The sequence below is a fragment of the Heterocephalus glaber genome, unplaced genomic scaffold (assembly GCF_053883595.1).
Source record: "Heterocephalus glaber isolate CG9 unplaced genomic scaffold, H.glaber_assembly_v1.0 deba00001497, whole genome shotgun sequence".
Lineage (NCBI taxonomy): Eukaryota > Metazoa > Chordata > Mammalia > Rodentia > Bathyergidae > Heterocephalus > Heterocephalus glaber.
Window position 1 is genome coordinate 4,380,561 of NW_028258320.1, and position 21,367 is coordinate 4,401,927.

Genomic DNA, 21,367 nt, shown 5'->3' on the forward strand with positions numbered 1-21,367 from the left:
CAAGCCCTGACTGAGCTGGAAGCACAAGGTCTTATTGAAGAATGGTGGTGAGAATTGCTGAGGCTTGCATGGAGAGCCGCCCAGAAGGTGGCGCTGTTTCCCTGGGACGCCCTGGTCTGAGCTTGGTCACTAGTCCTTTATCCTCAGTGCATGCGTGCTCAGGATCAAAAACACCATCACCAGTGTCATCCTAACCTTGTCTCATCGGGAGCCCTTCCAAAATTACATTTTTGGGGGATGTCAGTGGCATCTCTGAAGTTATAATTTGAGCCTGGATTAAAAAGCGAAAATAGTCCTCAAGGCTGATCAGTTGCTGTGAAATTAACTGATTCTCCAAGACTTAAGCAGCTTTTTAAAAATAGCAATTTAGAAAAATTAAAAGACCTGTGTATTAAAATTGTGGCTCCAGGCATAAGAGCACTTATAAAGCATATGACCGATGCCTGTGATATCGACAGAGACGTGGTACGTACTTTTTGTGCAGTCAAAACACCGCACCTTCAATCCACAGGCAATTTCTCCCAGGCCACCTGCCATACTCAGGGCCAGAATGTCTATTATGTTGACTACATAAAGTGTGTTAACACGGTTTTAAAAACTTTTTTTTCTTTTTCATTAGTACACATTCGTAGCACCTAATGTCTACATTCCTTGTGGAATTGGTACCTGTACACAACACATCTTCATTCCTTTATTCATCCCTTACCCCTACCCTCCCTCCCTGCTTCCTCCAATGCCATGTTTATGACTTTATGGAAAAAAGAAAAAAAATTCACTCTAAAGAGGTAAAAGTTTTTCCTGATTCCATCATTTAAAATGGGAGGATTTATTGAGTTGTACACTGAGTGTTCTCCATTCCTCTAAATAACTTAATGATTATAACATCATTATGCATTATAGTACTGAGTGGTAGTACAATACCGTGTGTTACAGTCCTGCACGTAGGTACGCTAACTGGCAATACATTACATTGTTATCTATGCGATAGGTAACATAATTGTTCCAGGTAACTGAGGTTCAGAGAAATTAAATAACCAGTCTAGCATCGTGTAGCCAGTAAAAGTTGGAACTTGGATTTAGACCTTGGTAGTCTGGTTCCAGATCTAGATTTCAACAATTTTATTAACAGTAGAATCTTCCTCCACTCCTCTGATTCCAATTCCCCAGAGATAATCACTATTCATATGTTGGTGTTTGTTCACATGGACTTTTTTTCTGTGGCCACACACACACAAATGAGCTCATGCTAAATATGTTATTGTGAGGGCCGGAGATTTAGCTCAGTGGTTTTGCCGCCTGCTGCGCAAGCGCAGGGACCAGAGTTCGATCCCCGGTACCAAAAAAAAAAAATGTTATTGTTTTGACTTGCACTTTTCACTTAGTATATCTGGGATCTCTTTCCCTATCAACAGGTGTGTTTTTACTTTATTCTTCATAGTATCTGCATAGAATGGTATAGTATAGCATAACTTATTTAATCAGCTCCTATCCAAGGATGTTATGAGTTGGCTCTTGCAAATTTTGATAAACATGCCATACTTGTTCTTGTTAATGTATTTGGGGGAAATATATTACCAGCATGGATTTTTTTTCACAGGACACAAATATCTGCGAAGACACTCATGTTTCATGGAGTATTGGGAAGTGACTCAGAATACTCCAAAAGATGTAGTAAGCGTACTCAGGTTAGCTTGTGATCTGATTCTTTTGTGGTACAAGGTTTCTCTCTTGTAGCAGGCTTCACCCTGAACCAGTGTCCTGCCCCAGACCCGCACACCGTCACCACGGCCTCAAACATCTCAACCTCTGGCACGTAAGAGCTAAAATACCAGGAACCAGTGAGGTCTGTGGGTCCACACTTTCCCCTGAGGCTCACTTTGTTGATTCCTAAGTTTCTGGCTGAGGAGACCCATCTCCTCCAGTGGAGACACCACACACCTCCTGGTGAGAAGGCAACGGGATCCAGATCCAGGAAAAATTGGCTTGAGGATTTGATTGGGAGACAGGAGATGTTCATTGCCAGGTATTGACAGCAAGGTAAATGTGGACTCAGAAAATGCAAACTTGTGTGTTTCCCTGAAAGGCAGGGTCAAGTCTTTAGGTATTTTTGATGACTTTTTCTTGGTATCAGCCAGAATTTTCTAGACTGAAACCCCACCAAAGACAAGACCACCATGAAGCCTGGCTTGGAAGCATAGACACAGGAGGTCACCGTGGGCAGAGCAAGGGGCTGGCAGAAATCCACCAGAGATTCCCAAGGGAAGGAAGCTCTGCAGGAAGAGAGGCAAGGGCACGTGAGAGGAGAAGACAGATAAGTTTCTGGACCCTGGGGAGGCTTCCCTAAGGACGGAGATTTTATAGTAACAGCTTTCTTTCAAAATGTCTCGACGCTTGTCTATTTTTACCTGTACGCAAACTGGAAATGGTTTGTCCCTTTACTGATGTAAATGGGCTGGGTATAATTCCCGGACACGAGTCCTTTAATCATTGCACACTTTGCACACTTCGCTCCTTATCTGTGGCTTGTCTTATCCCGTGATTCCTGGTGTCTTCTTTTTGTGTTCCACGCTCACAGAGTCAAACCTGTTACATTGTTTACCTTTATGCTTTCATGCTTCTGATGTCTTTTTCTGAAGTTATAAGAACATTTAGATTTTTGTCTAAACATTTTATTGTTTGGCTACTCACACACATTTAGCTTTATAACCCATCTGGGATTCATGTTTGTGTAAAATATAAGGCAGGAATGTAACTGTGTTTGTCCCCCGAATGGACAGACAGCTCTGTCAGCCACATTAACCATTCTGATCTCCGTCCCCTGCTCTGTCACGCGTCACCTATTCACAGGTCTGTTCCTCGCCTCTGCCCACCTCCATTCTAGGATGACACAGGGATTATTACTGCTTAGCGTAAGTCTGGTTTCTGTGGCCTTGTTCCCCAAATTTGTCTTGGCAGTTTGGTTTGATTTTTTTGCATAACAAACTATCCCAAGACCTAATAGCTTGAAACAACCACTGAAAAGTAGGACAGAGGAGTTAAAGGCTAACATCTTTACATAGCGTATCAACTGCATCCCACTCTGCAGATTTGGGGGTGCTGCTCACAGGGGACTCAAACCTGCTGGGGCCCCAAGGGCCAAGGCAACTCCCCTCCCTCCCCTTCCTCAGGCAGCTCCCTATGGGGAGCCTGGTTGCATGGTGCTTGGACACTGAGGTAGGAAGAGATGCAAGTTCCTAAGCCCACAGCTCTGCAAAGGGGTTTCCGGCCCTTTGGGGGCAGCATGGCAGCCCTGTCCCTGGGGCAGGCACAGGGAGGAAAGGAGGGCCCCAAGTCCTCTTACCAGGGCCACTGGTTGCTGGGGAATCTCTCCCTGTAAATGTCTAAGCTGCGTCCCCTTGGGCCCCCAGAGATTTTGTCTCACAAAATGTCACACACCCCGCATCCTCTCCTAGACCCTGTGTCGTCATTATTCACACATCTACCCACACACATGCAGGTCCTCAGTGCACTGGGCCCAGAAGCATGGTGCTTGCCCCTTCAGGGCCTGGGATCCACCATTTACTAGCTGTGCTACCTAGCCTTTCTGTGCCTCTGTTTCTCCATCTGTAAAATGGAGAAAGTACTTCGCTTGCAGGCATGTTCAAGCCATGCCTAAGTCTGAGTCTGGCCCATGCTCTCGCTCCATCCTGTTGGCTTCCTAGAATTAATCTCTGTGTCCTCAGCCCTGGGCCAGGCCCCCGCCTATCAGAGGTACCTTGAACACTGATCATTCAGCCCAGGAGCACAGAGGAGTCTTTAGGGTTTTGACACCCTGGCATGGCTCTCAGTCCTGCCAGAGACCCAACTGGTAAAGACAAAGATGGGACCCCATGTAGGCCAAGAGCATGGGCAGTGGAGAGTCATGAAGGACCAGAGGCTGGGGAGGTCAGGGCAGTCACTGGCCTCTAGCAGTCAGCTCTGGACTGCAGGAAGAGGGGACCCCAGCAGCACAGGGTGGAGACCACAGGAGCCAGGGTGGCTGTCAGAGCATCCCACACCCTCCCTGTGCCCACCTCCCCCAGCCCAAGCGCCAGGCCCTAAATGCAGGTACAGTCTGTGTCTCCATGGAGTCCAAGGCTGGGGTAAGAACCTCATCCTGACATGAGGACCCTGGAAGGTGAATGGCGGCAGCAAGGATGTCACGGGCAGAGGTGACAGGAGCTTCCTGCCCACTGGGCCTGGAGTCCCTGAGTTGAGCTCTGCCACTTCTGGGAAGCACGGTTAAGGGACCCCGTCCCCAGCAGAGCCTTGAGCTGGGCAGAGCATCCTCGAGCCCGCGCTGTGTAGCAGGGGTGCAGGTGGCGGAGCGGAGGGAGCTGTGTACACAGCCACCGGGAGGGAAGCTCCCTGCCCACCCTGCCTGGCCAGAGCTCCAGGAGACTCCCGGGTGGCCGGCAGCACCCATGGTCCAGCCTTCCTCCTGGCAGGTTCAAGAGAATCTGTGACTGATGAGTCAGAACCAGGAGACCAGGCAGGAGAGGAGCTGGGGTGAGGCCGAACCCCAGCCTGGCTTCAAGGCCTCAGAGGCAGCAACAGGGGGACTTGCACAACCTGCCAGGCGCTCATGCCCTGGCCAGGAAGAAAGTGACAGCCACTGAGGGAGGGGAGAAAGGGCCCCTCTTCCACTGGACTCTGACCTGGTAGCATCTTCCTAGATCTGAGGGGCCAAGCAGGGCCCAGAAACCCCTCCACTGTGCCCAGGGCTCTCCCTCCCCTGGCTCCGTCCTCTCTCCCTGCAGGAGGACTCGGACCCTGGCCAGCCTGGCCTCTTCTGACAGAGTCACCTCACTGCAGGCAGAATAGCTTTGTACCCGCTGCCCAGTGAACTCCACCCTCAGTTCCTAGGCTCTCTGTCAAGGGTGGCCAACTCGGAGGGCTGGGGCCTGTGTCCAGTGATGCTGGCATATTCCACGGACAGGAGGGTGTCAGGCATGGGCTTTGAGGTGGCGTGGCTGTTGGACCAGATGGGGTCCTTGGCACCAGAGTGGTTTAGGTGAATGATGGAGGCATAGTGGATGGTCCCCGAGTCCTGGTCAGAGATGACCGGCTGATCAAAGCCCTGGGAATCAAAGCAGACAGACAGATGTCCACTGCACAGGTCACAGCTGCGTTGCTCAGCGGCACTCAGGATGTGAGGCAGGAAAGGGCCCTGCACACCTCTGGGAGTGGGGGTCTGGAAAAAGCTGCTTTCACTGTCAGGGAGCATGTCTAAGAAGGCTGGGCAGCCAGCAACACCGGCAGCCCAGAGCTTGTTCCAAATCCAGAAGAAGAGCCAGCCCAGAGCTGTAGAATCACAGAAAGGGGCCCCAGAAAGCCCTGACTAACAAGCTTTCTGCATCAATTCTGCGCACACCCAAGTTTGAGGAGCACTGAGCTGAAGAGCGCTCGCTAGGGATGGTATTGTAGAATTGATGCAGGCCTCACATAGGGGTTGGACCACAGGACCTCAGGCCCTTCCTGTCCTGTGATCTGTGACTCCAAGGGTCTCGGAACTTTAGACAGGACCCAGCCAAGGAAACCACTGAGTCCCTGCCAAGAGGGACCTAGGGGTCATGCTGTTGGCTGAGTGTTTGCCCCGAGCGATTAGCCAACTTCTCCCTCAGACTGGTATTGGGAAATATGGGAAAGGAACTGCATAGTTAGGGCCACGGGGCAGCAGGGACACAAGCAGTCACGAGTATGTGTCAAGATTTGGGGGAAATACAAACTGCAAGTGGGTGCGGGCTGGGGAACTGAAACGGGGCCGGGAACACATGCTGCGGTTCCGTGTCCCGAGAAGGGCTGTCACTACTCACAGTGGTCCCCTTCTGGGCTGGCAGATCCTCGGAGATGTGGTGGGAGTCGCTCTTACCTGTGAGGAAAGAGTCAAGTTTAGGGATGGGCCGTCCTTACATCTTTCCACTTACTCATCCTATGCATTTGCCACTCTGTATCCTTTGACCCACAACTGGCCTTTTCTTTCCTTCACACAGAGGAAGACAAAATTTTAAAAATGCCATTAAAACGCCATTAACTGGAAAAGTCTTTACATAAACTCGTCCACAGGTCCTGAACCATAAAGACGGCTTTGAAGTCTGGCCCCGGGTGGGTCCCTGCACACCTAGCTGTAGTCAAGTGGGTGTGCAGGTAGCTGGCTTTCAGCAAGGTGACTTCGGGCCTCTGCTGGGGATCACAGCCACCTGGACGTGTCCCCTCTGGGGCCCTCGCTGGTAAAATGAGCATGATAAACCTTGTCCTGTGACTGAGCACTTGAGGCCACCCAGGCTCACCTTTCCTGGCTCTTCCTCGGGCTTTCCTGAGGTACAGGGCTGTGAGCACACCAAGGCCCAGCAGCAGCAGGACAGCCACCACCACACCAGCCACGATCGCCTTCCACCTCCAGTCACCTGGAGGACTTGGGGACAAGAAGTGGGAGGGGAGGAGTCACCACCTGCGGTCACACAGGGCTTCCTGCCTCTCCCGGGGTCCCCAGGAGGTGGCAGCCACTTGTGCCAGGGCTGGTCTCTTTCCCTTCCCCCTTCTGACTTCAGTCTCTAGTTTTCCTTGCACCCCTCTTGGAGGCTCTGTACCTTCCTGGCCTCCACCTTCAACCAGCTGCTCCTCCCCAGCCCTTCCCCGTGACATTCAGGGCCCTCAGGGCACATTTCAAGAGGTCCTGCTTAGGGCTGGGTGTGGATCACGCCTGTGATCCCAGCACTCTGGGAGGCTGAGGGTGGAGGATCAAGCTCAGCCTGGGCAATTTAATAAAAATTTTTAAAGGCTGAGATGTAGCTCAGTGCTAAGGTATTCGATTCAATCCCCAGTACTGCAAAGAAAGAAGAGTGTCTCAAGTCAAAGGAAAGACACAAAAGCAGACACTCTGTGCCCTCGAAGACCCCGAAGGAAGGTGTCTGGGTGGCAGGCCCAGAAGGAAGAGGGATGGTTCCAGCACTATTTCTCAGCTCAGCAGATCACCACCACCTAGTTTCTGACGTTTTTGTTTGTTTGGTTTAGTTTGGTTTGGTTTTTTGAGACAAGGTCTTGCTATGTAGTCCAGGTTGGCCTTGAACTCACTATGTAGTCTGGACTGTACTGATCCTCCGGCCTCAGCCTCCTGGGAGCTGGGGTTACGGGCATGTGCCACCATGCCCAGCTTTGTGGTTTTATCTCTTGACAAGCAATGGTTCACAAGAGCCTAGGGTTCAAGGTCTGAGGGGATGGTGGGGAGAGAGAGGGAGGGTCAGACAAAGCCCGAGAGCCCGGAGAAATCAGGCAGAGGTGGGAAGAAATCAGGCTGTGGGTTTAGTAACTACAGCCCATGCCCTTACCTAGACCACTGTGGCATGGCATTGTGCCTGCCCTGGGCCGGGTCACCCAAATCCATATTCTTTTTTTTTGGTACTGGGGATCGAACTCAGGACCTTGAGCTTGCAAGGCAGGCACAGTGCCACTGAGCTAGATCCCTGGCCCACACTCTTGATCCTCACAGCAACTGGGAAGATAGGGCTCATGAGGTGGGCTTCTGTGTCCCCCAAAGTCTGGAGGCATTTGGGGGGCACATTTGGCAGGGGGAGGTTTGTTTTCCTGACATCCAATGTGTAAAGGTCAAGCACTGTGCCCAACATCTGACAATGCTGAGTAGTGTCCTGGGACAAAGAAACCCGCTGGCTCCTGATGTCAATGGGTGGAGAGTGACAAACCCTGATGTAAGAGTAGGAGGCTACTGCTCCCCTTTTGCAGCTGAGAAAACTGAGGCCAAGAAAACTGGCCTGAGGTGATCCGTCTGACCCTACTCCATCCGCTGAGAGCTGGGTATCTGCCAGACCAGAGTTAGGGCATCAGCACAATCGGAGAGATGGGGAGAGCTGCAGGGGAGGGGCTGGCAGTACCTGTCAGTCACAGGGCTGCAGCCAGCAGCTGGGAGTGTGACCCTCGTGGTCCTCTGAACACTACTGCTGGTGGAAGGGGCTGGAGCTGTAAGAGATAACGCTAAGCAGGTGCCCACCTGTTCCCCCACACCCTAGGGCTCCCACCACCAGCCCTGGGTGACAGGAGCCCACTCCTGGCCATGGAGGGCACTGTGGACTGGGCACTGAGCCCAGACGTGGACAAAGAAGGACCTAAATGGCCTGGCAGGCTCAGCACCCAGGAGGACCTGGGAGATGCGCTATGAGCTCTGAACATCACGGGTAAATGCAGGGAACCAGGCAGCTCTCAGAAGGAATCCACAGGGGCCTCGGGGTTGGAGGGACCCCAGGCTTGCCATTCCAAAGCTTAAAGGCTCCAGGGACAGGTCCCCAGTGCCTGAGGCTGCCGCACCCCGAGTCTCAGTTCTGCCTGGCTGTCCAGCTGTCCACATTTCTCCCCACCCCCAGGTGCCCTGTGGTCCCCTCTCTGTCCAATGGGCCCCATAGTCCTTGGAGGAAGGTTGGGTTCAGGGTGAGGGAGCCCAGGAATGGGCCTAAGAGCTTTCTAAGCAGATGAAGGGGGCCTGTTGGCAGCCACACAAGTGTCAGACACCTGTGATGTGGAAGAATGGACGGGAACCGGCAGACCAGTTCTAGGGCTGATTCTGTGCCCCAGCCTGTCTTCGGCCAGGAGAGGGCTGGAGGGAAGGATTTCTAGGGCCCCCCCCCCCCAGCTCTGGTACTGCCAATTCAGGAAGGCTGAGACCCATGTATAAGACAGAGGAAAACTCACCTTTAGACACCATCAGGCGCACTGTTTTGAGAATGTGGATCTGCTGATCTTCATAGAGTCCACACACATAGACTCCTGAGTCCTGTACACTGAGCCCAATCATGGTGACCACAAAGCTGTTAGACCTAGGATCATCCTGGATGAAATATCGTGGATCCCAAATCTGGAGACTGGTCACTAATACTTTACAAATATTTGCTGACATCTTCCGACACCAGATTTTTGCCGTTGATCTTCTGTGCAGGCTGTACCCGCACCCCACAGTGAGCGCCTCGTCCTCCAGTCTCCACAACACTGTGTCCTGGGCCCAGGAGCCTGGGAATACACGCTCAGGTCAGGGAGCCCCCAACTTCCATGCAGAGCTAGGAGGTAGGGCCTCCTGCTTTGGGGAGCAACCGCCACTGTGGCAACACTCGGGATGTACCCCAGAACCAGCAGTGGGGTTCCCAGCCTGCCTTCCACATAGCCCCTCACTCCCATGCGCCATCTCCCCCACTCACCCTCTGCTCCCCTCCTTTCCCTGACCCCATCCCGTCCCTGCTCCTCACCGGAGGCCAGGAGCACCAGCAGCAAGGGGGTCACCAGGCCTGTGGCCTCCCAGGCCATGGGTCCTCTTCCAAAGCCCCAAGAAAAGGGAGCAGGACCTGGATGGGATTTGGCCCAGCCACCCCAGGCCTTCAGGATGTGTTGCCTAGGAGAGCAGAGGCCTCCACAGACGAGCAGAAGTGGAGGATGGAGAGGCCTCGGCTGCAAGCCCCACCTCTGGATCTGCGGAGGCCTCTGCCTGGGACTTAAAATCCCCTTGCCGCTCCTTCCTCCTCTTGGTGTGTGAGGGGAAGCCCAGAAACTGGAGGAAACCGTGGTAAAACCTATTTCTCCTCCTACGCCCCAGGCTACCACTTCCCCAGCTCAGAGCTCCTCCTCCACACCCACCCTGAGCACGGGTGACAGAGCTAGGGGACTAGGAGATCTGACAAGGACCTGAGCCCCACTGGTGCCCAGCGGGCAGAGGCCTGGTGTCCAGAACAGTTCCCCAGGGACCGGAGGGGACAAGGTGAAAGGAGATGGAGAGTCGTCTCCAGGAAGGGTCCTAGGGAAGAGAGCCACAGTGAGGAAGGAGACAGAAAGCCAGGGACAGAGAGAGGGACAGCGGAGGAGGGAACGAGAAGAGGCGCTGCACCTGCTCAGTTTCCCCGCCCCCAGTGGCCAGGCTCCCTCTGTGAGCATCCATGGAAAGGCTGCAGTAATCACGCCCATGTTTAAAATAATTAGGTGATGGGCCAGGGATTTAACTCGATGGCACCACACCTGCCTCGCAAATGCAAAGTCCTGAGTTTGATCCCCAGTACCAATAAAATTGAGTGTTGCACTTAGGGTTTGCAAGGGAATAGATTTAATATAGGACACGCAATTTATAGGATTATTTTATAATATTCACCCAAAAAAATCAAATGCAGAGGAGTGCAAGAGATCTGTCTACATGCTAGAGACTGGAAGAATCCAGCCAGGGCCCTGGATCCCAGGGCAGCACCCCCCACAAATCCAGCCAGAGGCCTAGGGCCCACAGCAATGTCTCATGCAAGTCTGTCTCGAGGGTCTGCACCAGGAAGGCCCAAGGGCCAGTGGTGGAAGCTAGAAAGTCTGGGCTGGCAGGGAGAAGGGTCTATGCCACCAGGCTGAGGGATCTGCACTGGAGCCAGGAAGCGATGCTCAAGGTGAAGACCAGAGCTCTCCTGAGAACAGCAGCCATTCCGGGCGACAGTGAGGAACCAAGCTCCTCTGATGATGAGAACAGCTGAATTCGTATCAGGGAAACCAGCTTCATCAAGATTCTCCAGGAAAATCAACAGCATACAATACACCACACACACACACACACACACCCAGTTCTCCTTTTAAGCAATAATCCTCAGGTGGGTCTTCCACGCCCTGTCCACGCTGACTCAGTTCACCTGGGCATTCCAAGTCGACCATTAGTTAATCTGCCACAGGGAGGTATGGAGAATCAGGGCCACAGGCTGTTCATACTGACAGATGAACAACTAAAACAACGGAAAAAAAAAAAACCCCGTAGAAATATATACAGTAGCTGGGCATGAAGGAGCACACCTATAACCCCAGCAGTCTGGGAGACCAAGCCTGGAGGATTCCAAGTTTGAGCCCAGTCTGGGCAACTTAGTAACTTAATGAGACCCAGTCTCAAACTAAAAAGGGGCTGGGGGTGTAATTCAGTTCGATGGCCCTAGGTCCGACCCCCAGCCTTCCCCTCACCAAAACTCATCTTCATCCTCCTCTAGATGAGGAGGTGGGATCAGAGAGGGACAGGGACTTGTGACAGTCAAGCTGAAGTCGGGCTGTGTCAGGCTTTGAACCCAGGCCTCTATTTCAGTGAATGCTATTTCAGTTCCAGAGGGACCCCAGCTTCCGTGTAGTGAGGAGAAGGGGAAAAGAGGACACAGAAACAGGGTCCTCGGGTCTCAAATGCAGAAGGGGAGAGGCAGCCACATGGAACAGCAGTCAGGGGACAGTAACGATGGCACTGACGCGTCACTGTGCTCATGTCTTTTCATTGTCTCCTGGAAATAATCTGAGAGGTAGGAATCATGGGCCCCTTGGACAAGAGAGGAAAATGAGGCCCAGGTAGGGTAGTGACTTGCTCAGTGACAAGGGCATCTCTGGGCCCCGTCCCTGACTCCTCCAGTGCTCTTCCCACCGGGCGCCTGGCTGTCCATGAGATGGTGCCATCCGGGCCACCAAAGGCGCTGTGAGGGCTCACAGGGGGGCTGATGCCCCCGCTGAGGCAGGCCCTGCTGCATAGGGAGGAAGTGGATGTCCCTGTGCCTGTGTCTCTCCGTCCAGGGACCAAGGCTGTCAGGGGCACAGCCAGAGTCTTTCCTCTACTGCCCTCTCCTGGACACAGGGAAGAGGGCATCCTCCCTGCTGCCCCCCAAGTTTGCCGCCTGCCCCACCCAGCAGGGCCCACGTCAGCTGCCCACCAAGGCCCATGCAGTGTCACCCTCCTGACCATGATGCTTGCCATCCCACCCTGAGGTCCTTGGCCCAGGGCTGAGGGCAGAGATGTCACGCTGTCCCCAGGTGCTGTCCCCAGGTACAACCCCGGTCACTGCAGGCTGACGGCCGCCCCTCTCTGGAGAGGAATCTGGTCAGCACCCTGTAGCCTCTCCTGCTGGACTCTGGCCGGCGGTCTGGATGGTAGAGGTTGAGTCTGAGCCAGAAGGGGCAGGCAGGTGCAGACTGAAGGGCCACTGGACCCTGGCCTGAAGCTGCTGGGGTCCCATTTCCTCCAGACTGTGGTCAGCTCCGAGTTGTCACTGTGTCCCAAGTGGGTCTTCTCTCCCAGGGGGCAGTGAATGGTGGGAGGTAACGGGCAACCCACCCTTTCTCTGAGCCAAGCTTGGCCTCCCCACCAGTGTCTATGCGCCAAGCGAGGTACCCTGCCAGAGGCTGCTGGGCCCCCAGTACCCTGAGGAGCTCAGACCTGGCACCAGAGCACAGGAACACTGGGGAGGAGAGCCCCAATGCCAGCCACCACAGAGGCAGGGTGGTGGTCGGTGGCAGCAGGGAGCGAGGGCCCTTCAGGCTTCCAGGATGGAGCAACCAGCAGATGTGCCAGGCAGGGCGTTGGCTGCCCCTGGGGCTGTCCCCTCCCCTCTGGCCAGTCCCTGGTGCTCAGTCCTCTCTGAAGCCTCCTGGGTCTCCCTGAGAAGCTCCCAGCATTGTTAAGTGGTCTCAAACCAAGCGGGCTTCAACAGGGGCTCTGGTCTTCTCGCTGGGGGTGTCCGGGGTCTGGCAGAATAGCTGCCCAGGCTGTAGGCTATGAGGAGGCAGGAGAGACAGAGGTGGGCCCCACCCCGCCCCTCGCTGGCTCTGCCTCAGTGCCCCCAGGACATCCTGCTTGGCCACCTCCTCCCATGCCCGGTCCCTCTGGCTCCTCTGCTGGGCAGGCCCAGAGACACCCCCCACGGGGACCCGGGTCACAGGGCGGTCCTACTCACTTCCCATGTGTTTCTTCTTCCAGAGTCTGTAGGCCACGGCCAGCATGACGGGCACGGGGAGCAGGGTCAGCAGCACCACCAGCGCTGTGAGGTGGGGCTCCTGCAGCCTGCGGCAGGGACAGAGGTGAGTGCCAGGCCCCAGCCGAACAGTGTGACCCCCGCTCCGCAGTGCCCTAGGCCTGTCCATCTGCAGGACAAGGACCCTGAAGACCCCACTGCAAATGGAGAGATTCTGGTCTCCTCCGTGCGCGAGGACATCGCCAGCCTGCTTTGCGCTCTGTGGTGGACGCTGCAGGTGCCACTGGCACCACCGCCTGCAGCACTGCCACACGACAGGGCGCCCACACGCGCACTCCCACATGGGTGGACACCCACTGGTGAAACTGGGTGGGGGCTTTCCCTGTCACCGCAGCCCTCCGAGCCACCTGTGGCAGGCAGGGGTTGGCTCCTCTGTCCCAGAGCCCTTCTCCCTCGGGGATTCAAGGGCCGGCTGTGGTGAATGGCTCCCTGCACTGGCCACACCCACGCTCTCTCTAGCGAGCCAGATAAGACGTCAGTTCTCGTCCCAGAGTGGGCTTCTGGGGCACCCCAAGTTAGAGTGTCCCCATGTCCTACTTCCCACCCCTCTCCCCTCGGCCTTCCTTCAGGTCCCCCTACCTGCAGCCCTGCTAAGATCCCAGGGAGCAGAAGGGGGAGGACAGAGGGAGGTTGGGAGAGGCCAGGGGAGGTCAGGGGGAGTTCTGGGGAAGGTCAGATACCAGAGCTCCTCCTTGAGGTCTGTTCCAGCCCCAAGAGCGGGGGCCACGCCTGGAGCCATGTCCCCCAGCAGGTACCTGGTGGAGGGCAGTTGGTCTCGGCACGTTCTCGAGGTGGGAAAGCTGCTGCTGGGCCTGGTGGAGATGGACCCTGGACTGTTGGTATCACTGGGAGACACAGTCACTGGCTGGGGCCCCATGGTCCTCCTGGGCCCCATGGCGGCGGTGATACCAGTGAGGCTGGAGCCTGTCACAGAGGTTGGCCTGGGGATCCCCAAGGTAGCTGAAGGCCTGGGGCTGGCCCAGACGAGGGGCCCAGGTGTGAATGGAGCCACACCAGAGGTGAAGGGGGCATCAGGGCCTGAGGTAAGGGCTGGGCCTGTTGTGAAGACAGTTCTACTCTTGAGGTCCTCGTCAGCCAGGTGTGTGAGGGGGTCGGTCCTCTCAGTCATGGCGCCTGAGGGGCCAGAGAGGGAGGGAAGTCGGCCAGTCAGCCCCATGGGGTCTACATGGGGCGGGGGGGGGGGGGACATCTTCCTTGACCTTGGTCCTCAGCTTCGGTTCTAGGACTTGAGGGACCAGGTGCAATATCAGGTAGGGAAGTGGAAGCAGAATAAAGAAGGGTGAGACTGTCACTTTCTCTTCAGCCTCCCCCTGCAGGACTCCTCCGAGCCAACCTATACATCCCAGAGATAAGGCCCTGACGAGGACAAACAGGCAGGAAGAAGTGAGGGAAAGCCCACCACTGCACATAGGCAGTGGTGCCCAGGTTAGGGCCCTGTGGCCTGGGATCCATCTGAAGAGGCCCAGAGGGCCAATCAGGCTGTGGCAAGTTCCAGCAGGAAGGGTCCCTATCACCTGATAAAAGAGGCTGGGGGGCAAAGGACCTGCAGGAATCCATCTTTCCAGAACCCTCTACCCCTCTTCAGGCAGCTTCCTGTCTTCTGCTTTTTCCTCCTTCCAAATAAAGTGTCTTCCTTTCTTCAACTCCATCCTCAAATTCATTACCGAGTTTAGATCCCGGCTAGCTGCTCGGCCCAGTGCTGCTCACCAACGACACAACAGGGAGACATCGAGGGTCCCAAATTCCAGAGAAAGCCAGAAAGCTGGGGTCAAACGCCTTCCACAGGGGGCTTCACAGCACACCCCTGGCCTGACCCTGGCCTGACCTCCGTCAACCCAGCTCTTTACCATCCCGTTGTCCTGAAGTCTGGAGTCTGGACGGTGGTGGAGAGAGGAGTTGGAGAAGCTGCAAGGACTCTGTCTGGGGTGGGAGGCTCTGAGACCTCCGTGGGAATCAAGACCATTGGACAGAGGCTGCTGCGCCTCGACACACCCTTTGCTAGGGGCCAGTGGCGGCTGTGCAGGGCAGCTGAACTCAAGCCATTTTGGGAAGGGGGCAAGTGGAGCCAGAACAAGCAGCTTTGCTGAAGATGGGGATGGCAAGAGAGGCCGGAACAGCATTATATTCAGCAGTGAGGACAGCCCCAAAGACCCCTCCAAAGACCCCCACACTGGTGCCTTGGGAGCTGGCACCGGGACCTCCAGCCAGAATGGGCTCGAAAAGAGTTGGCAGAAAAGCACCGACAGCCAGCAGAGAGGACTGCACCACATTGCTGTGTCCCTCTCCCTCATTCCTAGTGTGAGGGACCCCAAAAGAGGAATCGCAGTTCCCCAGTGAAGGGGGCTCAGGCAGGCTCCGGGCTTAACCAACTGTCTTCCCCAGCTCAGGTGCCTGGACCTTAAAACCTGCTATGCAAGGTGGAGCCACAAAGCAATGGATTGCTGGAAGATTAATTTGAGACCAGGCTGAGGATTGATTTCCTAGCAACTGCAAAGGTCTACGAAGTTGGAATCTTCCCGGAGTATCCCTAAGAGGTGGACAGTGTCATCTCACATAGCACAGTGGGAGAGATGATGCGGGAAAAACCAAACCGCCATGTGCTGTTGTCCCTACAGATGAAGACCTCGATGAAGTGGCTTGGGACTTCTTTCTGGGGTCAAATCAGAAGGGGAGGGCGGGGACTGAAATTGAACTTTCCATTTCAGAGAGGGCCTCTTCCATGGCTCAGACCCGTGGAACACTGTGGGTCAGCAGAGAGGGAAGAGTTGGTAATAAATGTCATGAAATTGGATGCTTTTCCAAGCTCCTCGCCCCTTCCTCTCTGATAACTATGGCGAACCTTGCATCTCAGGTTTTTGGTCCTTCTCTGTCTTTTTTCTATGCTCAAGGGAGAGTTTTATATCCCCTTAATTTTTTTTTTTTTTTTTGGTACCGGAGATCGAACTCGGGTCCTTCACTTGCGAAGCAGACAGTGAAACCACTGAGCTAAGCCCCTGGCCCGATCCCCTTGATTTTTAAAAACAGCTTTATGGAAACAATTCACATCCCATACCATACACCTACTAACAGTATAAAATCCAGTACTTTTTAGTACATGCGCAAAGTTGTACCACCATCACTACAGTGGATTTTAGAACATTTTCTTCATCCAAAAGAGAAACCCATGACTCAAACCCCTTTCCTTCCTGAGCCCCAAACAACCACTAATCCTTTCTCCAAGCCCTTGACTTGAGATGCTGCCTTTGAGCTGCTGAGAGACACCCACCAGAGCCGGGCCCTCTCTCACTGGGCTCCAGGCTGAGCTCAACTTCCCACTTCATTCTTCCACTTGAGTCTCAAGACACATTTGAAACTCAACCTGACAAAAGAGAGCTCTTGATTTTCCCCTCCAAACTTGCTCCTTTTTCAGGTCTAGTCTGCCCATAAACCTGCTGCTACTGCTGAACTCTCACTTCCCACTTGAGCAAATCCTGCCCTGCTCTGTGCCCAAAAGTCTGACAACCATGGCTTTGAGCCCAGCCACCTCTCCCTCCAGTGCCCATGTCCCGCCCCAAGCCACCGCCCCATCCAGCCAGACACCCCATGATCTCCCTGCCCCTGCTCTTAGGCTCCTCCTCTCCACAAGCAGCCATTACCACCTTTAAAAAGCAGCCACCAGGGCCGGGGATATAGCTCAGTGGTTCTGCCTCCTGCCTCAAAAGTGCAAGGTCCTGAGTTCAATCCCCGGTACCAAAAAAACAAAAAACAAAAAGCAGTCACCACACCCGCCCTGTGCTCTCTGATAGCTTCCTGTTGTGCTTAGAAGAAATCCCAAACTCTGGATCCTGGAATTCAGGGCCGATCCTTGACCTTCCAACCTCAAAGCCTGAAAACAACAGCCAGTACCTTGACATTACTGTCTGCCCTTCCTTGTTCCCCTAACCCAAGTCCCCTACATGCAACACGGACCAACCACAGGCCTTCCTTATGCAGCTCCTCCTGACTGCAGGGCCTTTGCTCCCTTCCACTGCTCTCCCCACAGAATGTCCTTCCAAGCACCCCACTTTCAATGCGCTAGAGAATGGTCATCATTCAGGGCTCTGCTGAGTTACTTTCTGGTTCATCACACTTTCTTCTCTTAAGAACATTGATGTTATTGGCAGTGATTGGCCTGGATGATGTGTTATTGCCTGGTATCTCCCCAAGGCAGGACTGTGGTTGATTTGGTTTCCTTGAGCCTAGAACAGTGCCTGGACTATCACAGAGACTCAATGAATGCATGTTGAATGGAGGACTGAATAAAACAGAGTCCTGAGTTCAAATCTCATCTCTACCACCCAGTAGCTTTGTGTCCCTAGCAAGGTCAGGACACCCACAGCCATCCCAGGGCACACAGGCCAGCTCACCTGGAGACACCTCCAGCAGGAAGCCCTCTAGGGGATAGAGGATCCCGGTGGTGTCTCGCATGCACCAATAGCGGCCTGCATCCTGCTGCTTGAGGTTCACCATGGTGATGGTGACTACCTTGGCCTGGACATCATCCTGCATCCTATACCTCGGTCCTGTCACCCAGTGCCGGGGGAACCTGGGCTCGCACTTCCTCTTGTTGATCTTGCACCAGACCTTGCCTTCGACCTGGTTCTTGCGGCTCTTGTAGGAACACTGCACGGAGAGCGTCTCCCCTTCGCGGAGCCGGATTCTCTTGTATGCACTCAGGGCGGGCAGACCTGGGGAGACAGAGCTTGCTGAGCCATCTGGTGAGAGAGGAAGAAGAAGGCATCTGCAGACTCCAGGCACAGGCCCAGTGAGAGGAAGTGAGGACCACCTGCTGTCCAGGAGTGCACGATCCTAGGGGGAAGCACAGCTCTGCCCGCAACAACCACCCATGTGGTGGGGGACACACAGGCCCTGCTAACAGCCAGCTCTCGGCCTGATGTGGAAACTGACACAGCTTCCAGGGGTCCCCAGTCTAAGGCAGGAAGCTTAGCTCTTCCACACCTAGCTCCATTGTCCACACTCCCTTTGCTCATGGTATTTTCAGGACCTCCGGGATTCCCAGTCTTGTGAGAAAGACTAGACTCAGGTCCTGATCTCAGTAAGACAGATGCCCAAGTCGGTACATGCTGGAATTTCAGTGCACAAACAGCTTAGGTAGATATAAAAGTCCAATATTTGAAAAAATGAGTAGTTACTTATTTCCCAAATAAGTTCGCTGTAGTCATCTTTGTTTGTGCTGGGGGTCAAATCCATTCCCCTACTGTAGTCATCTTTTTTTTTATGGTACGAGGGAAAGAACCCCTGAGCTTTGTACATCCTAGGCAAGCACTCTGCTGCTGAGCTATATCCCAGCCCCTTTTATTTTACTTTGAGATAGGGTCTCGTTAAGTTGTCCATGCTGGCCCCAAACTTGCAATGCTCCTGCTACAGCCTCCTGAGTAGCTGGGATGATAGGTGTGCACCACTGTGCCTGGCTTGATAGTCTCTCTTTTCTTTTTTGGGGTACCGGGGATCGAACTCATGACCTTGCGCTTGCGAGGCAGGCGGCAGCAGCACTGAGCTACATCCCCAGCCCTACAGTCTCTGTTTTCAATAGCAAGTTGCCTTAGTTCATTCTAGGTGGTGTTTAAGGTTATAATATTCAAAGTTACATAAAACCCATATATTGAGTATCCTCGGACAGACACGTGAACTGCTGAGAAAGTGAGAACCAGAAGGTTCTACAGCTGTTCACTGCTCTAAACTGAGTACCCACTCCTTCAACAGTGTCACCCCAGAGCCTTCTACACACACAGAGTCCCTTCGCAGCAGACTAGAATAGAGAACACACATTCTGAAGTCAGAATAAAGGCCTGGCTAAAACCTGGTCTCACCACTCCATGGCAGAGAAGATCACCTGGTATCTCTGTTTCTTCGTCGGTCAAACAAGGTGACTCCCCATGACAGTGGCCTGAGCACAATATGTGCTACTGTGCATGCACACTTCCTTTTCCCAAAAGCAAGTTGCTCCAGATTTCCCCAATGGACCCCAGAGCACCCAAATCAAGGGCCCAGAAGCCTGGAAATCTGCCCCAGTTCCTGACCCAGCTGCCGCTGTTACTGTGGCTCTCAGCAAGGGAACACTGTACTGTCTTTGTCACTCGGTTCCTGGCAACAGAACAGAATGACTCAACTCAATGATTTGATGGATGAACCCAGGGTGTCTTACCCCAGGAGAGACAGTCACCTGGTGTCCTTGTGAAGGCCAGAGGTGGCTGACATTGGGAAGGGTCCCCTTGCAGGTGGTGGAGGGTGGGTTTTGCCAACCCTACCATGCCCAGAACTGAACAGGAAGGGGCAAGCTGGTTGCCATGGCAGCAAGGGAGACAAGAGTGGGTGAGGCCCTGTCCAGGGCCACTGTGGAGAGGGAAAGGCCTTAGGCAATTGGGTCCCTCCAGGACAGGGGCAGGGACCAGAAGTGGCATCAGCCTCCTGGGAAAAACTGAGTTCCAAGGTGCGGTGGCCTGATGCTATGCCTCCCGTTAGAACCAGGCAGAGCTTTCCTGGCAGCACAGGCCGTTTCTGTGAGGAAACTGAGAGGCCCTCATCCGGCTCTGACACAGCCTACCAAAAAAAGGGCCAATACGGAGGGAGCATGGTTCTGGCTGCGTGAGGCCTGGTTGGCAGTGCCTGGGGCAGGTGCCAGCATGGCACATTCTCCCTCCCAACCTCCCCCTCCTCCTGTCCAACCTGCAAAGCATTAGGGCTACTGGGCCAGGGAAGGCAGAGAGGGAAGGACAGGAAAGGCGGCCTTTCCCTCCCTCTTCACTGCCTTGTCCTCTCACCTGCGACACAGGCCTGCACCCACAGCAGCAGAAGCAGGAGCCCCAGGGCCATGGCTCCATCCAGGCAGACGTCACAGGCCCTGCGGGGGGCTGGGTTACTGGGGGGGACCCTAGGTCAGGGCCAGGCTGCTGCAGAACATGCCATCTGCATCCACCAGGGAAGGACACCGGGCTGTGAAAGTGAAGTTGCCCACTTAGAGAAGTGAGGTCCCGGGGACCCAGTGCCACCCGCAGACCGCAGGCCCCACAGCGCCTATCTTAGAGAGGGCGGAGCTGGTGGCTGTTTCCGCCTCTTCCTCAGAACTTGGGCAGGTGTGGCTGTGGCCGCTCCACCCAGGCTGGGGCCCAGCGGGGATGCTTCCTGCCCTCCTGAGTCTCTCCAAAACCCCCACCTCATTGAGGCAGGAGGCACCTAGGGGACAGGTGTGAGGCTTGCCTGGGATCCTCAGGGCCTGGGTCCAGGAAAGGTCTGGTCACCTGCGTCTCCTCAGCGCTTCACGCTCACTGATGTCACTGCCCACAGCTGCCAATGCTCACTCACTCACACGCCGTCTTAGTTTTGCCTTGCAGGAAGTGCAAACTGTAAGACTCAGCATAAAGTGCAGGTTCAAGGAGGGGCTCCTGTGCTGCCACAAGGGGGCAAGTCCTCTCTCTCTCTCTCTCTCTCACACACACACACACACACACACACACACAGACACACACCCCTCTCCCTGCCTCTCCCTCTTCTCCTACCGTCTCCATCACCTGCCATCACCCTCTGGGTGCCCGCTCCCTCCGCCAGGCTTCGGAAAGCCACCTCTTAGCCTCCCCACACCACCTGCTGTCAGCCGCCCGGCCCAGAGCACAGAGCCCCTTCCCCAGCCCTGCCCTGTCAGCGTGCCTTGTGCCCCTCTACTTCCTCCCCTCCGCCCTATCTCTGGGCCACAGCCACCAGGCTCCTGGAAATGACCCAGCATTCCGCTCAAGACCCGCCCTTCGCTTAGTCCCCAGCTGAAGGGAAGGATTGGTTTCGATCCCCAGGGGCAGGTCTGTTGTCTGTGCTACTACTGGCTACAGGGGCCCAGGTGGACCCCATGATTATGTGTGCTCCCTTTCCTTACCTGGGCCATTTTTCCCTTTCTTCCTTTCTTCCTTTTCTGCAGCACTGGGGACTGAACCCAGGGCCTTCACACTGAGCTACATCCTACCCCAGCTCCTTTTTTTTTTTTGGTACCGGGGATCGAACTCGGGACCTTGCACTTGCAAGGCAGGCGGTGGAACCACTGAGCTACATCCCGGCCCTACCCCAGCTCTTTTTATTCTTTGAGGCAGGGTCTCACCAAGCTGCTAAGTGTGCCCAGGCGGGGCTCAAACTCAAGGTCTTCGTGCCTCAGCCTTCCCCTGTGCTCGGGTCACCCTGCCCTATCTCGCTAGCTGGGCTCCCTCTCCCAGGCACTTGTCTGCTGCCCTTCCTGAGCACCTGCCTTGGGTGCTCACCCCCTCAAGCAAGCCTTGCATTTCTCAGCCTCTGCGGCTGCACAGAACCAGCGCTCTGGCTGATTTTAAGACTTTCCTCAGATTCGGTTCTCAGTCTACTTAGGAAGTGTGTGTTGGCGAGTATGCATTTGGGTTCTTTCTATTTGCGCTCAGATCCATTCTAAGATCTGTATGCTTTCACCTTTGCCAAGTGTAAGAGATTTTAAGACATCTCTCCCAACACTGTTTCAGGCCCATATCCCTTTCTTTCCAGAT

The 21,367-nt window shown here is 54.6% G+C and overlaps 2 protein-coding genes across 2 annotated transcripts; both read right to left on the minus strand.

Annotated features, from left to right (window-relative positions):
- Positions 1–730: 730 nt before the first annotated feature.
- LOC101704193 (natural cytotoxicity triggering receptor 2) lies at positions 731–9,543 on the minus strand. The gene is made up of 6 exons (XM_021259857.2): positions 9,267–9,543; positions 8,719–9,033; positions 7,908–7,992; positions 6,309–6,433; positions 5,835–5,890; positions 731–5,098 (listed from the first exon to the last, which is right to left on the minus strand). Exons 1-6 carry the CDS (start codon positions 9,322–9,324, stop codon positions 4,874–4,876), a joined length of 864 nt encoding a protein of 287 aa, XP_021115516.1. The 5' UTR covers positions 9,325–9,543; the 3' UTR covers positions 731–4,873.
- A 195-nt stretch (positions 9,544–9,738) lies between these two features.
- Treml2 (triggering receptor expressed on myeloid cells like 2) lies at positions 9,739–19,841 on the minus strand. Its single transcript, XM_004846606.3, has 5 exons — positions 19,634–19,841; positions 17,219–17,539; positions 13,568–13,946; positions 12,735–12,841; positions 9,739–12,553 (listed from the first exon to the last, which is right to left on the minus strand). Exons 1-5 carry the CDS (start codon positions 19,683–19,685, stop codon positions 12,459–12,461), a joined length of 954 nt encoding a protein of 317 aa, XP_004846663.2. The 5' UTR covers positions 19,686–19,841; the 3' UTR covers positions 9,739–12,458.
- Positions 19,842–21,367: the final 1,526 nt, after the last annotated feature.